This window comes from Melampsora larici-populina, assembly GCF_000204055.1.
Source record: "Melampsora larici-populina 98AG31 unplaced genomic scaffold MELLAscaffold_8, whole genome shotgun sequence".
NCBI lineage: Eukaryota > Fungi > Basidiomycota > Pucciniomycetes > Pucciniales > Melampsoraceae > Melampsora > Melampsora laricis-populina.
This window is the reverse complement of record NW_006768772.1, coordinates 344,642-362,747: the sequence shown is the minus strand read 5'-3', so window position 1 is coordinate 362,747 and position 18,106 is coordinate 344,642. Positions and strand designations below refer to the sequence as shown.

Here is an 18,106-nt window from a genome sequence, read left to right as displayed (position 1 = left end):
AGATCCCACACACTTTGAGTTGTTTACCTTTGCATCTGCAAGGAAGAAACTGACACAGCAAAGATCCAGCGGTTTGCAAACTTTTGATGGTGTGAGGAAAGCAATCATAGATGAGCACTGACTTCAGTGTATATATCCAAAAAAACCCAAAAGATCCTATCATGGTTTCACCAACATCTGCAAGGGAAAATTAAAAGTAAATTGTCATCAGACCCTTGGTTTACTTGTGCATCATCTACCACAAATGTGGAGTTTACTTAGGGACCAAAAACACATTGAAGTTCTCACCCTTTCAACAGAATTGGTTCTCCTGGTTACTCTTACCTGTCAAGATATCTCAACCAAATCTATTGGAAAGGAGCCAAGGGTTGTAATCTTCAGCAGGCAGTGCTACCAGATCTTGACACCTGATATTGGGGTATGTGCCCTTGTGCTGCAAATGCACAGCAATTTTGAAACTCACATTGAAGTAGGCTCAACCGGGTTTTGCATTGGCTTCATCAGAGCTCTCAAAATTTCCATGCAAAGACTTGCTGCATTGCTTGAAACCTTACAAAATCTCTGGTGACTGACCATATGGTTACTGAAACCAAGGTTGACTCAGTTCTATGATTCCAAGCTCAAGCTTCAAGACATGTCATTCAATTCATAGTTATAGCACGTGAAGCCTAGATGACCCATATCTGAAATTAATTATTGGTCTTATCACACCATCATTGACATTCAACAACTTTGTCACCCACACAAGCTAACTCATCACATATTTAAAAGGAGAACAATTTAGATCTATAGCTTTACCATTCCAAACTGTTACAGACAGAGTTTTCCAACCTTCTTTTGAGCGAATTACCACAATATAATACCTGGAGACGTGTTCAAATTGGGAAAGATGATGATGGGGGACTAAGGCAATTATAATCATTTTGTAATGTCTTCACAATTCTCTTACCATGTCTCCCGCAAACTCATTATACATAGCTTTTTGTCATTTTTGATTCTCTCTCTATTTAGTCATCAAAGAATTTTGCAACTATAGATTTCTAGGTTCTTGAAACTTTCATTACATGAGAAATTAACAACTCTTCTCGAAATAAAATCAGCAGAGATTCTGGATCTAGTAGAGCAGAGCTGAAACGTCAAGGTTCCAATGCAAGCTAGGTAGTTTTGCTTGCCAAGCTTGCAATGAGCGTGTTGGTCTTTACAACAGACTGCTCTCCATTATCTCCTTGACCTTGTGGAGTTTTTCCTTCCTTTTTGTCTTTCTTATCCTTCTTATCTGTCTTGTTCTTCTTGTTCTTCTTGTTCTTCTTGCCTTTATTTTCCTTATTTTCCTTATTTTCTTTATTTTCTTTATTTTCTTTATTTTCTTTATTTTCTTTATTTTCCTTGTTTTCCTCTGTAGGAGGAGTAACAGTAGCTGTATCTAGATTATCTCCTGTTGGCACTGTGGTTGCATTTTGATTTGGAGTAACAGTGGTATCTTGAGTATCTTTTGTTGGCACTGTGGTTGCATTTTGAACTGTAGGAGGAGTGACAGTAGTATCTTGAGTGGTTGGCACTGTGGTTGCGTCTTGGACTGCGGGAAGGGTAACAGTAGTATCCTGAGTGGTTGGCACTGTGGTTTCATTTTGGACTGCAGGAGGGGTAACAGTAGTATCTTGAGTGGTTGGCACTGTGGTTTCATTTTGGACTGCAGGAAGGGTAACAGTAGTATCTTGAGTGGTTGGCACTGTGGTTGCATCTTGCCCTGCAGGAAGGGTAACAGTAGTATCTTGAGTGGTTGGCACTGTGGTTCCATTTTGGCCTGCAGGAAGGGTAACAGTAGTATCTTGAGTGGTTGGCACTGTGGTTCCATTTTGGCCTGCAGGAAGGGTAACAGTAGTATCTTGAGTATTCCCTGTGGGTACTTTGGTCACGTTTTTGTCTTTACCAGCTGGCGTTGGTACTACGGAATCGCTACCTGTCGACCCTGTGGTAGCATTTTTGGGTGTATCGGTTGATGTCTGATTCTTGTTTTTTTTGTGCTTGTGGTGTTTCTTGTGTTTCTTGGGCAATGGAAGCGCATCACAATGATCAAAGGAAATCATCATTTCCAATGCTAAAATCAAAATGATGAAAAGTGCACGATTTTGCAAGCCGTATGAAAACCCCTGGAAAGTTGAGAAGGCAATTTATTGAACGGCAGATTAGGGAACACAAAAACCAATTCAGATTATGATACTTAGCGTATGAGTGAGTAATGATTTGACTGATACCTTGCATCGTGTGCCCAAGATGGATTTCATGATTCTCAAACTTTTCAAACAGTAGTGAAGGCAATGGAGTCCAAAATTTGTTGATTTATCGTCCTTTTGTGCCTGCTAGGAAGAGGGTCTTGCTTGTACCAACCCAGTAGTTTGTGGAGTTCGATATCCTTGTGTGTAATGATAACAAATAACGATGAGAGTAGGGTTGGGTGTATATTATCAGGAAAAAATAAAAGAGTTATTAGGTGTTATAATCTCAGCCGATCTCAAGTTTATCAAAAACTTGCGGAGTGTCCAATGCGATCTCAGGTTGGCCATATGGTGATATACTATGAATCTACTCGTGAACCACCTATCAAAGGTTTCGAGTTGCGAAGTCTGGGAAGTGGCTTAGGGACCGACAACACTTTGGAGATTTTGCCCTTTCAACGCCTCTACTTTCCATGTCAGAGCACCTCAACCGGATTCATTGGAGAGGAATCGGGATGGGATGGTTCCTCTTCAGTGGGCAGTGCTACCGGATCTTGACACCCGAGTTCCAACTATATTTGTGCTTTCAGTGCAAAGAGATCTCCGAGTAGACTCAGCTGGAATGCAAAGAGCTTTCGAGGCTTTAGACCCAGAGGCCAACCCTCCAACGCACGTTTTCTGACCATTTAACGGTTGCATCGATTAAAACGTTGAAAGATCTCCAGAGACCGACTATGCGGTCGCTGAAAACAAATTTGACCCAGCTCTATGATACCGAGCTCAACTCCATAGAAATGTGTCACCCCTTTGATTATGACTCATATTTATTGTACGAAAGGCCCGGATGACGTAGATGCTATGAAAGATCTTGGGATGATATCAAGAGAAACTGAAATGCACGTGGATGGTACATGGACATTGTGTTCAGGACTCGGAGATAATGAAGCTCAAATCAGTCTTGACATTGCTCAACTCTTCCAAACCACATTGCTACATGGCAACATGAAAAAGTATGACATGCTGGACAATGATAATTGATTGAAAAGTTCCGAGTCCCACTAAAGTTCATGAGCGTCAAAAAACAAATCCTCCCCCATTAGAGAAACTTCCACTCAACCTGAGTGACGGTCTGAACCATCGCATTACGGAACACATGGATCCAATATCTGAGGCAAAGATAGAGGAAACCTTAAGGAGGGCATATAACCCGCTCATTCTCCAGTTTGTGGAATACACAAGAGTAATTTGTGAGAATTTGTGACATCAAATGATCTGGTGATATCGGGAAGATTGTGAGTTCTCAGACATTATTAATGAAAGCAAAGCACTGCATAATGAGAGAATGCTACTTGTGCAACATGGGTAGGAAAAGTATACCGTATAAAGCAACTGAATTCTCACATGAACCATGGACAGACACCGGTCATTTTTTTTCTGTTCATGTGGGCAATTACACATTGAAAGTCAAAATCAGCTCTTATTCTAACTAGGGAATACAACAAATTGTAAGCCCTAGAGAGTCAGCTTCAAATGTGCCCGAAAATCCACTGTATCCTTTGGGACCACAGAGGCTCGAGCTACAGGGGTGGGTTTACATTAAATCCCCCTCGCCAAACTTTCTCTCAATTTTCCATTTCTTTATCATATTTTTTTCAACACTGAGAACTTTGAAGTTCACATCAGTATATCACATGACAAGATATAATAGTGTTTCCCAATACCTATATCTGGATTCAAGATACATGTCTCCTCTTTTGCTATATCTGAATCAGACCACAGTAAATCTCAAGTTGTAGTTGAACATCATAGTTATCCAAATGATTGCATACCTAATGATACTTTGAAATCAAATTTGTAAACAAAAAGATGCAAAGATGAAAACAAAACATGAAGAGAGAGAGGGAGAGAAACTTCTGAAACGACTTTGAGAAACAAATAGGAAAATTCAATGCGTCAAGTAAAGTAAGTTATCCAACGTGTTTCTTAAACAATCGAACGACGCGGAGGTCTTCCATCAACAATCCCACCACCTCCTACTGGAGGCTTATAACCATGCTCAGTATTGCAACTGAGAAAAAGAAGAAAGAATCAAAAGTTAATTAACTTATGCTTCATGCATCTTATGCATCTTTTATATACAAAGCAATCATTACTCACTCGTGGTTATAATCAATTTCGTTCAAGCGTTCAGTAAGTGAATCCACCACCGTTTGTAAGGAACAAAATCCTTGTGAATTGATTTCACATCCCTTGACACCAGTCAAAGGTACTGGAGCATCATTAAGAAGGAATCTTGTCATTCCGAAGAAAAGAAAAAGTAAGGGGTCCAAAATCAATATTGATATACAACAGATTGGGAAACAAATGAAAAGGTCCTTACCTGATCTGTTTCTCTCCATCACAGTTTACAACTTGAGTTTGTAAATTTGCAGCAAAAGGAGAAATATGAGCTGAAATAAATGATTGTTTTTCAGGTATGTAAGTTGTTGGAAGCGGGCCTTCAGATGCCAAGGTAGTCAAATTCAAGGCTACGATTATACAAGAGATGACCCTACCATACGTTTAAGAATGAAAAAAATCTTAAAGTTCAATGATGCATTTGAGTGTGATTTTTCAAATGTATCTTACGTGTCATGGGTCGCATCAACGTATATAGGTTGATCCAAAGGAAACGTGACCGGGTTGAGATGTAGGGTAGAGTTCACAGTACTATCGAATTCAGCTATGTTGGTTTTAGTCAAGCGAGAAAGCTGATATGAGAATGAACGTTCAATTTCAGGGTGATGTCACGGCATAGTCAGTCCCGATCAAAGAATCACTATTCAAGTACACGACTCTTACCAATTCTTGAACCCATCCTTTCCCTAAAGCAGCCGCCGCTGGGGACCCGAAGGAGTAAGCATACCAGAATGCAACTATAGAAAATCGATTAGTCTAGGATCAAAGCTTATCGAAGCATTAAAGATACGCACGATCTGAGTAATACTGTATACAGAAGAAGTCAGCCTCAGTCAAGCTAGATTAAAAAACACATCACAAAAACAGACTCACAGCAAACCCTTTGAATTCTTCAGGAGTAAACAATTCACAGAAAGATGACCAGCCAAAGCTGACAGTCTCGTAGGCACACAACTGTAAATCTCAACTGGGAGATTAGTGAGATACTTTCAGTCTTTGTAAACCAAGCGCTGACCTGTTGCATGGAGACCAGCTGTAAGGAGCAAAAGCGTGTCAGTATTGATCATGCCATATAGGTGAGAGAAGGCGGGCTTACATCTTTGAATGTCAAAGTGTAACCATCTAGATCGGCTTGTAGTCTAGGAAGAGTATCAGCTAAATAGATAGCAGACCTAGAGGGAACAATGTCAGGATGGCCATTAAAGTACAGAACGACTCTAAACGTAGAAAAAAGCAAATGACTGACCAGTTAGCTAATATTTCAGACACATAGGTCCCACTTGCTTCTTTGCCATTGTCACAAGTGAAGTAAGGTGCTAGCGTATTATTGAAATCTTTGGCCTCTATCAAGATAGATTCTGTGGTCGTGAAAGCAGATTAGTCAGCTAATGGTCATGGTTCAAACGACTTAAGGGCTCACGATGATATTGCCTGGTAGACCGGTTTCGAGGCACATCATGAAAGTGTATCGGCATATGTCAATTCATACTTTTCAGGAAATTAAAATCCCAAAACTTACGACTCAAATGGAATACCCCAAAATCCTAAGACACGTGTTGTTCAGTCAACGCTTCCAAATGCATAAGGAGCAAAAGTTGATTTACTCACCAGCAGCGAAGTTCAAAGCACTATGTAACATCCTGTTTTGACTGGTAGTCCGGAACACTAACTTCTTAGTAGAATCTGTCATTCGATCCAAAAGATGACCGTACTTTTGACTAAGAGACTTACCCACATCAACCCAAGTAAACAGAAGCTAAGAAAAAGAGAAAGATGATCTTACCGGAACCCAACACCGAGATTGAATAATTGATTGCGACCAAAAGGGGTAAGAATCTCGATACCCAATCCATACTTCCAGTTGTTCACTATACAGGGAATATGGTATAAATAGGTGCTCTACTCATGAAGTGAAGACGTGAGCTTACAGAATTCCAATTGTCCTGTGGCTTTATAACCCTGGATAATGAATGTTCATATCATTTGAGTTTTGAAGTTTCATAATTGCATAACAGAAGCAGAAGAAAAGTACCTTGGCAGCTTTAAGGCGATTGGCGAAACCAGCTGGCTCCTTTGAGCTTGTAGGATACCGGGCACCGTGACGGTGGAGCATATGGACCTAATTCACATGAAAGTGATGCTATCTTCAGTATAATGGCACTTCGAGTACACGCGTAATGAGAGATGCGGGTGATTACTTGCTCAAGCTCGCAGGTAGGCGGGACCTTCGCGGTAGCTGATTCAAGCCCAAAGGTGTCATGTGGCAAGGACTGGAATGGGGATAGATAACCCCACGACCTAACATATCAAAAATATCAGAACTCCAATATATCAAACGACTGAACGCGGGCTAACTAACCTGATGGGATCAAAATCCTGTAGAAGTATGAAGGTCAGTTCATCAGAGTTATGATCCCCAGTGGAGCGAGCTCATCACCTACGTTTGACTTGTTTGATTGCGGTGGGACCAAGGGGAAGTAAGATTCAAGTTGTGGTGGCACTTTGGCAGTTACAGCAGCAAAAGGTTCACTGCCAGCTGTTTGTGAAATCCAAAGTTATATACAATCAGAGTCAAGTAAATCGGCGTAAGATGAGCTAGATGAAAACGTACCTCTGGCAGGTCCTGCGTAACCAATATGATCACCACTCGGGAATGGGTTGTTCGAGTGGTCAAAAAGATGATGAAGGAGTCGCCGGGCACAAGACCAATCGGTTCGCGCTACCATCCAAGGGGTCACCCAAACCGCACTCGCTAGCATGAATCCAATCGTGACATCCCGGAGCGTACGATATGTCTGTACCACTACCAATCCGAGTTAGCATTTTCCAGCATCCATCAGATCTGAAAGATGCTTCAATAGAAGCTCGCCTGTGAAGGGACGGTACGGGTTCTGTTCGACAACCGAGGTCTTAACAAGGCTTCTGTTTGAATCTCATTGGTTTCGTCGATCGAAAGTGGTGGTGTTCGAAGCCCATAAAGATCGAGAAGAGAGTCCTTTTCGACGTCTCGAGGAAAATCCATGTTGATGAGTTATGCAAGATGTAGAAAAGTTGATGAGATGGACACGGAGCGAAGACTCTCGCATGCGATGGCTAGAAAAGTAATCCGCGTAATAAAAGAGAGCTGAGCGATTATAAGTAGACGTTGACCTGCACATGTACAGTAGATTTCATAAAGGTTGAAATCGAGGTTTTTTGAAAATCGAGAGGTGGCCCGTGCGCCACCTGTGACAGGTCTCAAATATGCATACCAGATCGATGAACATACAGTAACAAGACTTTCAACAACCCCTACCCTTCAATTGTTTGGTGGTGCAGTGGTCAAGAGATGTGATTGGGTGGTGTGACTTCGATGGGGCTCCTGTGTTCGACTCACTGCCCTTATCTTTTTTACCACCGTTTTTTTTGCCTAGAATCAACGATGAAATGGCAACAAGCAGATGCGAGCAATCAAAACCAGCATAGCTTTCCCGTTCTTTTAGTTTATGACACCAAGCAAAGCAAATATGAAAAACTTGTCAAAAGTTGTGATGACATAAAAGGAAGCCACTCGGGCTCGAACTCAAAAATGTGCGCCTTATGAGGGTGTGCATACCCATGTAGAGGGCCTTCATCCAACTGTGCCCGAGATTCTTTTCAGTTGTGGTGTCTATGCTGTCTATGTCAGCAGTTTGGTATGCATTTTGAGACCTGTCACAGGTGGCGCACGGTCCACCTCTCGATTTTCAAAAAACCTTGATTTCAACCTTTATGAAATCTACTGTACCTATGTAGTTGATTGAACCAATCTACTGGAGAGGTCAATCAAGCTCAATCAAGCTATGGTGTCAGTTTTAAGACTGGTTTGAAACTGTACAACTTCAACTCATTCCCGCTCGAGCCGGCAGATCTTGATTTGCCAGAAATATTCATCGACTCTCCCTACCACTCTTTGGAGCAGTGGGTCGAAAAGTAGAGAAAAACTAGAACACAGGACATCATCTGGCCCCTTTTGACATCCAAACATTTCAGCAGTGGCTATATTTTTTTCAAGGCAATGCCCATACTTTTGATTAGCCGTGTTCAAACCAAACCCGGTTGCACAAAAACCCGGTACACCCGGTTGACTTTTTGGCTGGAAGCTGTCAAGAGCTGTCACTAGATACACAAAGTTACCACCAAAAACGCAACTGGGTGTACTGGGTTTTTGAGTCAACCGGGTTTGGTTTGAACACGGCTAATATGTGGAGGCTTGGTAGGCCTCACTTTAGATCAAAAAATCCATGAAGAGTTATTGGTCTCAAAAAGATGGGAAAATGTAGAACAGAGTCCTCATATAGGGGATACAAAGTAGAATCCGGACACGTGCCCGGATTTTTTTTGGCAGTAAATTTTAATTTTCTGGGCACAAGTCCGGGCCCAGAATTCAAATTTACTGCCAATTAAAATCTGGGCACGCGCCCGGACACGTGCCCGGATTCTACTTTGTATCCCCTAATAGAGGTTCTGGTGACTCAAACAAACTGATTCCATGTTGTTGGTTAGAATTTGATTCGGTCATGGTCTAAACGGATAGGCTACTGGCTTAGAAGAATGCTCCTGGGTTCAAATCCCGGGTCTAGAGAAGGTGTCACAGGAAATCTCACTGCGGGAAAAGCCCTGACGCCCGCCAGGCTCACACCAACCTGACGTGAGCCGCGGGCTGGCCCCGCTCCTGACGTCAACCCTAGTTTTGGCGTACCCACACCCGAGCTTGACGTACGCCACGGGTTTGCTGAAGTTGACCATGTAGCCAACCGTTTGGCAGACGTCAACCAGCAACCACTCATCCAACCCAGCCTAATTTGAAACTACACCACCCAGAACGTCCACCGCCATCACCAACTGGCCACGCTCCAGTCCACTTCCATAGAACCCTAGAAGTTTTGGCCTGACAACCCACGATTTCAATTTCCGCAAACGACCAGGTCGTGATCCAGTTAGGAGGGTGTTTCATCATATGACCTGGGTATAAAAGGGCCTGATTTGTGCCCGGTGATGTTAGTCACTCCACCATCCCGTGCATCAGCTACAAACCACTCTAGTAACATCCATCTCTGCTTTCATCAATTTTAAAACTCGTCGCTTATATTCCTTTCCAACTTTTACAAATCATCTTTTTCTTTAAAAACAACCAAACCAACACAATAACTGATGTCTGTAGTTCCCCATACCAACGCCAACGACTCTCAACAGCTTGCTATCACTGGTTCGCTTCACCCCAAAATCCACGCTGCCATCTTGCAGGCTCTGGCAGCTCAAAACGAAGCGCACAAGGCAAAGCTCAAAGCCCGTCACGAGATGATTGATAAACTGATGAACAAATTAAAAGACATTAACATCGGAAAACACACCAGCACTGACGCCATGTCCCGCAAAAAATCGACTCCTCAAAAGGCTACCACCAGCACAAGAGCATCTGCTGGCAGAGCGGTATCAGAACCACCGCTGAGCGCTTCCAAGGTCAAAGCACAAGCCAAGGCACCTCCAGCAAAACCTACGCCTCCACGACAACAACCCCATCAAGTGAGAAGCAAGCAATATCCTCCCAGGTTTGAAAAGATCAAGGTACACCCCCTTTGGTAACGCATTTGTGATGTGTGCGACCGAATGCGCACCACCAAAAATGTGCAGTGATATTCGGTCGCACATGTGACCCGAAATCATCATTCGGTAAACTCGAGTGCGACAAAAGGCGCACACACATTTTTGCATATATATACAGTATCATGCATATTTTTGAAAACAAGAAAAAAGTCGTTTATCTTTTGGATACATGCAACTTCTGGAGTATGTGACCCTCTATCGCTCTCGGTTCTCACCTCATCACGGTGAGTTTTTTTTACTTGTCTCTTTTCCTCTACTCTTCCATCTTGTCCTGTCCCTCCACGATCCTCCTCCTAATCAGCATTTCCCCTTTGGTTACTCTTCACACTGATCCCGACTTTTTACTCCCTTCGATCAACTCGATTCATTTTTCAACACAAATTCAAAACTCGTCAACTTCAAACAAATCTTATTATAAAAATCAAACAATAATCATTCAAAGCCAAAACTAAATCATACAAATCTGATTCTTATTCATTTAAATCAGATTCTTTCAAGTCAAAAAATTATCATTTCATATTAAAATCAAATCACAATCCTTTGACATCAATCTTATTCTTTTGAATCGTAACCCTTAAAATCAAAAACACTGAAAGCTTGATTATTAAGCATATCATCAGTTTTGATTTTAAAATGATTTGTTTATAATCAATATAAATGGATTGAATGGTTTACAAAAAATGATTTTAAAAAGACTTATTCATTACCAATATCAATGAATTAACTGGTTTACCAAAAAAATCAATTTTGAATTGATTGGATCAATGGGGAAATGAGAAGAATCAAGTTATTTATACTTGATTCACTCATGGTTAATGAATGACAGCAGCTTAAAAAACTCGCAGTTTGGTTTTACCGAATGGCAAAGTTGCGGTAAACTTGTCAACGATCGTATCACTACAAAAAATGTCATCTTTTCTCATGAGACTAGAAAAGTCACGTGACATAGAAAAGTTTTGTCCATACTTTTCTTTTCTCACTTTACTATGTTTGTACATCTGGATTTTACCTTAAGATATAGAGTAAATTTTGATTACCAAATTTGCAGTTGACTCCACAAACAAACCAAAAGAATGCTATACAGGACAAGATATATGATAACTGACTAGAAATGCTTAAGATGATGATTCAAACATCATGTCTAGTATTTTATAAGAAAAGATATGAAACCTAGCTAGTGAGTACTTGTACTGAAGTCAGATCTAAGTAATCCAAATGTATAATGAAGGCTTCCTTTGATCAGAAAAAAAATACAAAAAGGAAAGTTACTTAATCTTGCACAGGATCTTTTGTGCACACATATAATCTAGAGAAAATTGCTCTCAGATAATCACAAACAACACATTGCCAATCAATCATTTGACGACTTTTGACCCTTGCATATTCATCAATGTGTACAGTCCCAACTCAATACACGTTGATGCACATATTTGAACAAAAAACTTCTAAGTATGACTGTAAGACAAGGAAATTCGATACATCAATATCACACACCATATCACAAGGTCACAACAGTGGAATTTCAGATTTCAGTGAATCACTAGACTAACAAGATCGGAGGCTAGTGGTGTGGCAGGTTTGGAAACCGGTGAGGTGGGTTCAGGATTAGTTCGAGCTACACTGCAGCATCCTCAAAATCGCAAGTGCGTTTGCTAGGTTCAAGAAAGTGAGATGATCATAGATGATGTGACAAAATACAAGTAAAGTGAGTTGTGTGAAGACATTTATCATGATACGTTGTGATTTATTAAATGTTTACTCACTTCTCCCTAGAAAGAATTGCTCCACGTCTTGCCACGTCTCTGTTGTAACGTTTGAATGCGCGCATATACTCTTTACATTCCGCGCGTGATTTCTTTAGTTGCTCCTTGAGTATATGATGATGGGCGGAAACTTCGGGATCAGGCAAACCCAATGCCATTTCTACATATCCCACTACACGTTCAGCATCACAGAGATAAGAAATAGTATCATGAATCTGATCCTGGATAGCACTAAGATGATCTTTTATCAAGTCGAGTTCTTGGGTGTTGAGAAATCGATAGCGTTCTACATGTTTTTCAAGAGCCTGAGGGACCAAATGGTAGCATCCCGAATCAAGGTGCAGTTCAAAACGCAGATTGAACGAGCTGATGCGCTCTGGAGAAGTCTGTTGTGAAAGTTCCGAGGTTGGAGTTCGAGTTTGGAAGGCCATGGCTCGTAGCTCAGGCATGACACTTCCCCGTGATTGACCATAGATCATGAAAGTTGGGAACATTGTGGCAACTTTCCTAAAAGAATTGTCAGAATAGAGAAAAGATAAACTGGAAATCGAGTGAAATATCATCGACTAACTTGAATATAGGTGATAATTAAACGAAACGGAGACAGGACAAATTACTCAAAGTGAGTTAGGCCCAAGCGAGGTTGACATGGTTTATTATCATAAGAACAAAAAACGAGATGGGTAGGTGTTTTCAGAGGTGAAAGGGCATTGTTAATTTGCCTTGGTGTTGATCTGTAGTTATCTTCTTACCCTTTCCTAATCTCGTTCCTAATCCCATTGCTTGCCCCACTCATGCACCACTTGCATGCATGGAATTCTTTATGAACATCCGATAATATATATTATATTTACACAAAGTCATGTTAATAAATCGGCTCTCTCAAAGATGGATATAAATTTCTTCCTTTATTATTTCCCAACTCGTGCGCTAGGGATCGTGAAGGTATTGTCATGATATAACTTTAAGTCTCGAAAACGGGCAACTCATTGATTCTGCACTTTGACCATCACACCCCAACTCACCCTTTCGAATGTGCACTGTGACATAACAAAAGGAAAAATATGTACGTGGTTTAACTTTCATGATCCCCTGTATGATGATATTTCAGCAATAGATCCCGCCACAACATAGAAAAGAACAATGTACGTGAACTAAAGCAATCACTGACTCACAAAAAATACATCTGTCTTTTATGAACCGCCACTACCTGTTCTTTTTTATATCAGATATCTAATTTCGAAGATTATAAAGGTGAATTTTCACATTCAGTGATGATACTAGATCAATACCTTCAGATAGTTTGTCTTTGTTAATTTTCTGATAATTAGCTGTTGATCTAATCGTCTGGATTCTTTCTCACAGATATGACGAAAATTAAAAGCCGCAAAGGGTCGCTTAAGTCTCCTGGGGCTTTGATGGTTGCGGATCATAGTCTGAAGACGAAGGAACCAACTAGCCCTACCCCAAACTCAACCCAAACTGCTAAAGATCCCAGCACGAGTCAAAATCCTCAAGCAAACTTCTCAAATCTTTTCAATCATCCGTTGTGGCCTAAAGTCCAAACATTACCTAAAGACCTCCATGTTTTTCTCGAAATCGACTTTGAATCAATGGCTTCAGGGATAAAGAACTTAAATTACTACAGGGTCTTGGCTCATTTCAATCCCGAAACAAAATAGTGTCCGACTCATAACAAGGCCAAGCTGACTCACAACTTTATGACCGACTTGCGACCACTTCTTGAGCCATTTTTGATCAGAACATCTGTTCCACCATCTGACACTCTCAAACCCGATATTGATTTCGATCCGCTCAGTCGTCATACTACCCGTGCGATGTTATGTGACGCCATCCATAGCCGTTGCCCAGGTGTTACAATTCGACAAGACGCCCGAGTCGATCAAGTCCTGGTACTCTACAAGGCTCATGTGGATCCTGATCTAGTCCTACCTTTTAGTAAGGAGTTCAGTTGCAAGCCCAAGACCCTCGCGGCTGGAAAGGCTCATAAAAAGACAATCGAATTCTTACGATTTTCACTCCAATGTCATGCTCCATACATATTTGTCCACTCTGTTGGTCTAGTACATCCGGTTCTGGTCGACTTGTACATAAAATTTGTTTGTGAGGAGGATGTTCCCGAAGGACGTGTTATCTCGGGATATCATTATTCTCAAGTTTCAGACCTGATGCCGTCGGTGGATATGCAAGAGTGATTTTGTGCGTTACTTCATCTATCAACAAAGTCTCTAACAAATCTTTAACCTGCTTTTCTTGTAACACAGACTATCAATCAACCCAGTTCATTTGTCAAGAAGGTGTTTCATGCACCCAATCTCCGAAACACTGGTTTTGGTTCCCAATGGCCGCAGATGCTTGTTTAAATAAACGATAAGAATTCAAGTTTCAGCCTAAACCGAAGGATATTCTAGTAGGAATCTAATTCTACGTGATGTATCGGCTTATATGGTGTAACTTTTTGTGGATCGTGTGGATTGTGTTGCGAATGAAATGTTGTACTATTTGGCTATATCATGTGGCAGACTTCTGTGAACTCTTTTTTGGACTACATTATACATACCATTCTTGCTTTCCAAAAGTATACCTCATTGTATTTTCACCAAGGTTTTTTTCTCGTATGTTCTGCTTTTTCCGTTAACTATCTGTCAAATATTCAACATCTATACTGTGTGATTTGTTCGAGAGGATGGCTCCTCGTCGAAAGCAGGCTGGACATGTCCGGCGTATTGTGTGCTGCTGCAAAGCTTTCCATTGCAGTTCAGGTGTCTATTTGGATGCATATGGGCAACAGCAATCAGGAGTTGAACTTACTCGGGAAGCATATGAGGTTCATCAACGTGCTGAGCTTCGTAACCAGGCTCAAGAGTCTTCCTTATCAACAAACTCCAACATCGAAGGACCTTTGCTTGAGCCTAGCGGTGGTTCAGATCAGGATGATCTGGTTACATCTCTCGCACAGATCTCTTTACAATCATCATCTATAAGAACCACTAGGGATCATCTAAATGTAAACGAATCATCGAATCCACTGCAAGAATCTCAAGTGGTAGGAACTCCCCGACCTGAGTCTGGAGAACGATTAGACATAAATCCCAAATGTTCCTTCTCTAATCCCAATCGTTCCACATCATCGGAGAATACAGAAGCAACACCATCAAGAACTTGTCTAGCAGCTGTTGTCGCCCAATCTGAAGGTGTCAAGAAACATGATTGCAGTACGTCTTTCATCCTAGTGTTGACATCCAGAGTCTTCCGTAAACTAATCTGTTTATTTTGCAGGCCGATTTCACAAATTTACGCTCACACAAGTCCCAGCATTGGCTCTACATGCTGTGCTGACAACGGTAATTATGAATATATACGACCATTCATCAAATAGTACAGCTTCCTGGCTACTTAATGTCCAGAGGATCACGATCGAATTATCTTGGACTCTGGGACTTGTACCATGTCTCTCACAAAGTTCTCGCGTCCTTCTTCCGGCTGAGACTGTTGCTCTACGTAAAATACCAAAAGGTATTGGTACCGCTATCAACTGGCTTGAGATCGATCCTGACCTGATCTATATGAACTGCTGCCGAGCATGCTTTGCTTTACATCCACCAACCAACACGCCAATGCGATGCAATCATAAGATATCTACAATTCCGGGTGGGCCTATTGAAAACAATCCCGATATGGTGACGAGTGCAAATCCAACCACACATCCTGATGATGCCTTCACCGAAGAAACTTGTGGCGAACCTCTGATAAAATTTTCCCGAGGAAACGAGAGACCTGTGCGGCAGTATGCGTTTCAAGATCTCTCCAATTGGATATCACGCTTGTTGTCTCGTCCAACGATTGAGCTGTCCCTTGATGAATCACTCGAGGAATCATCAAAGCCATTTGAACCGGCCTCCGAAATCAGCAATATTCATCATTCAAAGATTTGGAAAGAATTCAAAGGCCCAGATGGAAAACAGTTCACAAAAGCCAGCGGGAATTTGGTTTTTGGGATGTTTGTGGATGGTATCAATCCATTTGGAAATAAACAAAGTGGTCATCATACATCTATCACTTTTATCATACTAGTTTGTCTAACACTTCCATTTAAGATACGGTTTCGTCCTGAAAATATTTTCATTGCTGGAGTGGTTCCAGGACCACGTGAACCTTCACTGGAACAAATGAACTGGGTTCTAAGGCCAATTGTAACTCAACTTCAAACCTTGTGGAATCCTGGACTTTTACTGTCTCAAACTCATCTCTACAAAGAGGGACGCCTGGTTAGGGCTGCATTACTACCTTTTGTAGCCGACATCCCTGCTTTGAGGCGCTCTCTGGGTTTTCCAAGCGCAACAGCAACCTATTTTTGCTCCTACTGTCTTCTCAAAAAAAGCGAAATCAACAATTTTGACACCACATCATGGCCTTTACGAACTTGTGCTCAACACAGAGTGTGGGCTCAACAAGCTCGAGATGCCAAAACTGTTTCAGAAAGAAAAAAAATCTTCAAAACTCATGGAGTGCGGTACTCCGTATTAATTGAGTTAGAGTACTGGAATATCATCGAATTTCATGTTGTAGATTCAATGCATAATCTGTTGCTCAGTCTCTTCATGTCGCACTGTAGAAGGTTTTGGGCAATGGCGGAAATTACCAGCGAAGAAGACAAAGTTCCAGGAATCAGTACAAATGAGCTACTAAGTCTATTAGCAGAACACTCCGAAAAAAAACCCAAGAATCACAGGTTGCCAAAGGTGGAGAAAAGTGTTGATGGTGAAAATGTGATAGACAACTCATTTGATGATAGCACAGACTCGAGTGATTCTGAATTTGATCCGTTGAATGATAGTGGATGGGTAGGAGAGTGGGTTTCTCCACCTCTTGACGAGATAATCTTTGATTCTTCAATGTTACAGTATGTCAATTCTTTCTTACCACGGATTCATATTCCAACGTGGATCAAGAGAGCAATACCAGCTCTTGGGAAGGCTTCCTTTGGTAAGCTTAAAGCTGATGAGTGGAGAAATCTATTCTCCATTCAATTACCCTTGGTATTGATTCCAAAGTGGTTTGGTAATGATCAAGTTCAGACTTCTTTGCTGCAGAACTTTTGTCATCTAGTTTCATTAGTCAACCTAGCTCTCAAGCGTGCAATCACGGATGAACACATACAGAAATACCGTTATCATATTCGAGAATACTTGGAAAGCTCAGTTATACTTTTTCAGCATTGTACCCTGACACCGAACCACCATATGGCCATTCATTTGGGGGACTGTCTTGAAAAGTTTGGTTCAGTGCGATCTTGGTGGTCTTTTCCGTATGAACGCCTAATGGGAAATATTTTGAAAGCCTGTCATAATAATCATGTTGGTCAGTGTTTTGTATATAATTGTAATACATCCCTTCCTCAGCTAAAGTCAGATATTTGTTTAATATTGCAGGGCAGCTCAAAATCACATTTCTCAAGAACTTCTGTCGGGCCGGGAATCTCTCGGCTCTACTTCAAGATGAGAAAAAACTGCCAGACGAACTCAGACCCCATATTACGCAGCTGAAATCTTTTTACGAGCCGCAAGATCCTAAGCCCAGGCGCATGTCGAATTCTCGGCTCGAACCACTGAGTGAAAACACTCTAGCACTTTTGATTAGGCGTCTGAATGATGATCAATGTGATAGCTGTACATGGTTAGCTCCAAAGATTTGGGCCACATTGTCGTCTGATGATGCACTCGGCTTTTCACCAGTTCCAGCCCGTGCTTTTTTTCACAAACGACAGGAACATTGTGGTGTGACCTACTCAAACTTCGAGAGCAGTATGGATGATAGCTTTGTTGTCTTCCGATCAATCACAGACACCTCTGACTGCTTTGGACGTATATCAAAAATCTTCGAACACCATCGATCTCCAGTATTGGGTGAGAATATAATTGATACCTGGCTACAAATTCAGTGTTTCAAGCCAATACCATCATCATCAAGGGACCCTTTTGCACGTGTCCAGATGCCAGATATGACCATGCATTTACAGGTGTGGGATGCGCCTGAAGATAGAATAGTCAGACTAAATGAGATAATAGCACATTGTTCATGGCTACTGTATAAGCCCAAAGAGTTGAGTAGGAATCTCAATATTCCTACTGTGGCGCTGGTCTCAATGGTGAGATGAGGGGTATTTGATGCATTCCAGTGCCAAATATCTCACCAAACCAATACACAATCATCGATACAAAAGATTGAAGATAGAATACTTGTATGACATAAATAAGAGTCCTGTTTACCATATGTTCTTTGACATGAAATCAAAGCCTTTTA

At 41.4% G+C, this 18,106-nt stretch overlaps 4 protein-coding genes across 4 annotated transcripts; 1 reads left to right on the top strand and 3 right to left on the bottom strand.

Moving 5' to 3' along the window:
- Positions 1–1,154: 1,154 nt before the first annotated feature.
- On the bottom strand, positions 1,155–2,090 carry MELLADRAFT_95822 (uncharacterized protein; the record flags this gene model as incomplete). Its single annotated transcript, XM_007407042.1, has 1 exon — positions 1,155–2,090. One exon carries the CDS (start codon positions 2,088–2,090, stop codon positions 1,155–1,157), a length of 936 nt encoding a protein of 311 aa, XP_007407104.1.
- A 1,891-nt stretch (positions 2,091–3,981) lies between these two features.
- Positions 3,982–8,497, bottom strand: MELLADRAFT_77108 (uncharacterized protein; the record flags this gene model as incomplete). Its single annotated transcript, XM_007407041.1, has 22 exons — positions 3,982–4,284; positions 4,374–4,508; positions 4,597–4,767; positions 4,845–4,966; positions 5,058–5,131; positions 5,189–5,201; positions 5,268–5,348; positions 5,410–5,427; positions 5,491–5,566; positions 5,641–5,752; positions 5,815–5,825; positions 5,914–5,938; positions 6,003–6,112; positions 6,178–6,262; positions 6,323–6,353; positions 6,427–6,513; positions 6,593–6,692; positions 6,754–6,770; positions 6,836–6,930; positions 7,006–7,189; positions 7,264–7,529; positions 8,457–8,497. 21 exons carry the CDS (start codon positions 7,414–7,416, stop codon positions 4,200–4,202), a joined length of 1,785 nt encoding a protein of 594 aa, XP_007407103.1.
- Positions 8,498–11,778: 3,281 nt separating this feature from the next.
- MELLADRAFT_104035 (uncharacterized protein) lies at positions 11,779–12,868 on the bottom strand (the record flags this gene model as incomplete). Its single annotated transcript, XM_007407040.1, has 3 exons — positions 11,779–12,289; positions 12,535–12,601; positions 12,808–12,868. The coding sequence occupies 3 exons, from the start codon at positions 12,866–12,868 to the stop codon at positions 11,779–11,781; spliced, it is 639 nt and encodes a 212-aa protein (XP_007407102.1).
- A 635-nt stretch (positions 12,869–13,503) lies between these two features.
- Positions 13,504–15,553, top strand: MELLADRAFT_95819 (uncharacterized protein; the record flags this gene model as incomplete). The annotated part of the gene is made up of 5 exons (XM_007407297.1): positions 13,504–13,994; positions 14,383–14,418; positions 14,489–15,018; positions 15,083–15,483; positions 15,533–15,553. The coding sequence occupies 5 exons, from the start codon at positions 13,504–13,506 to the stop codon at positions 15,551–15,553; spliced, it is 1,479 nt and encodes a 492-aa protein (XP_007407359.1).
- Between the last annotated feature and the right edge of the window lie 2,553 nt (positions 15,554–18,106).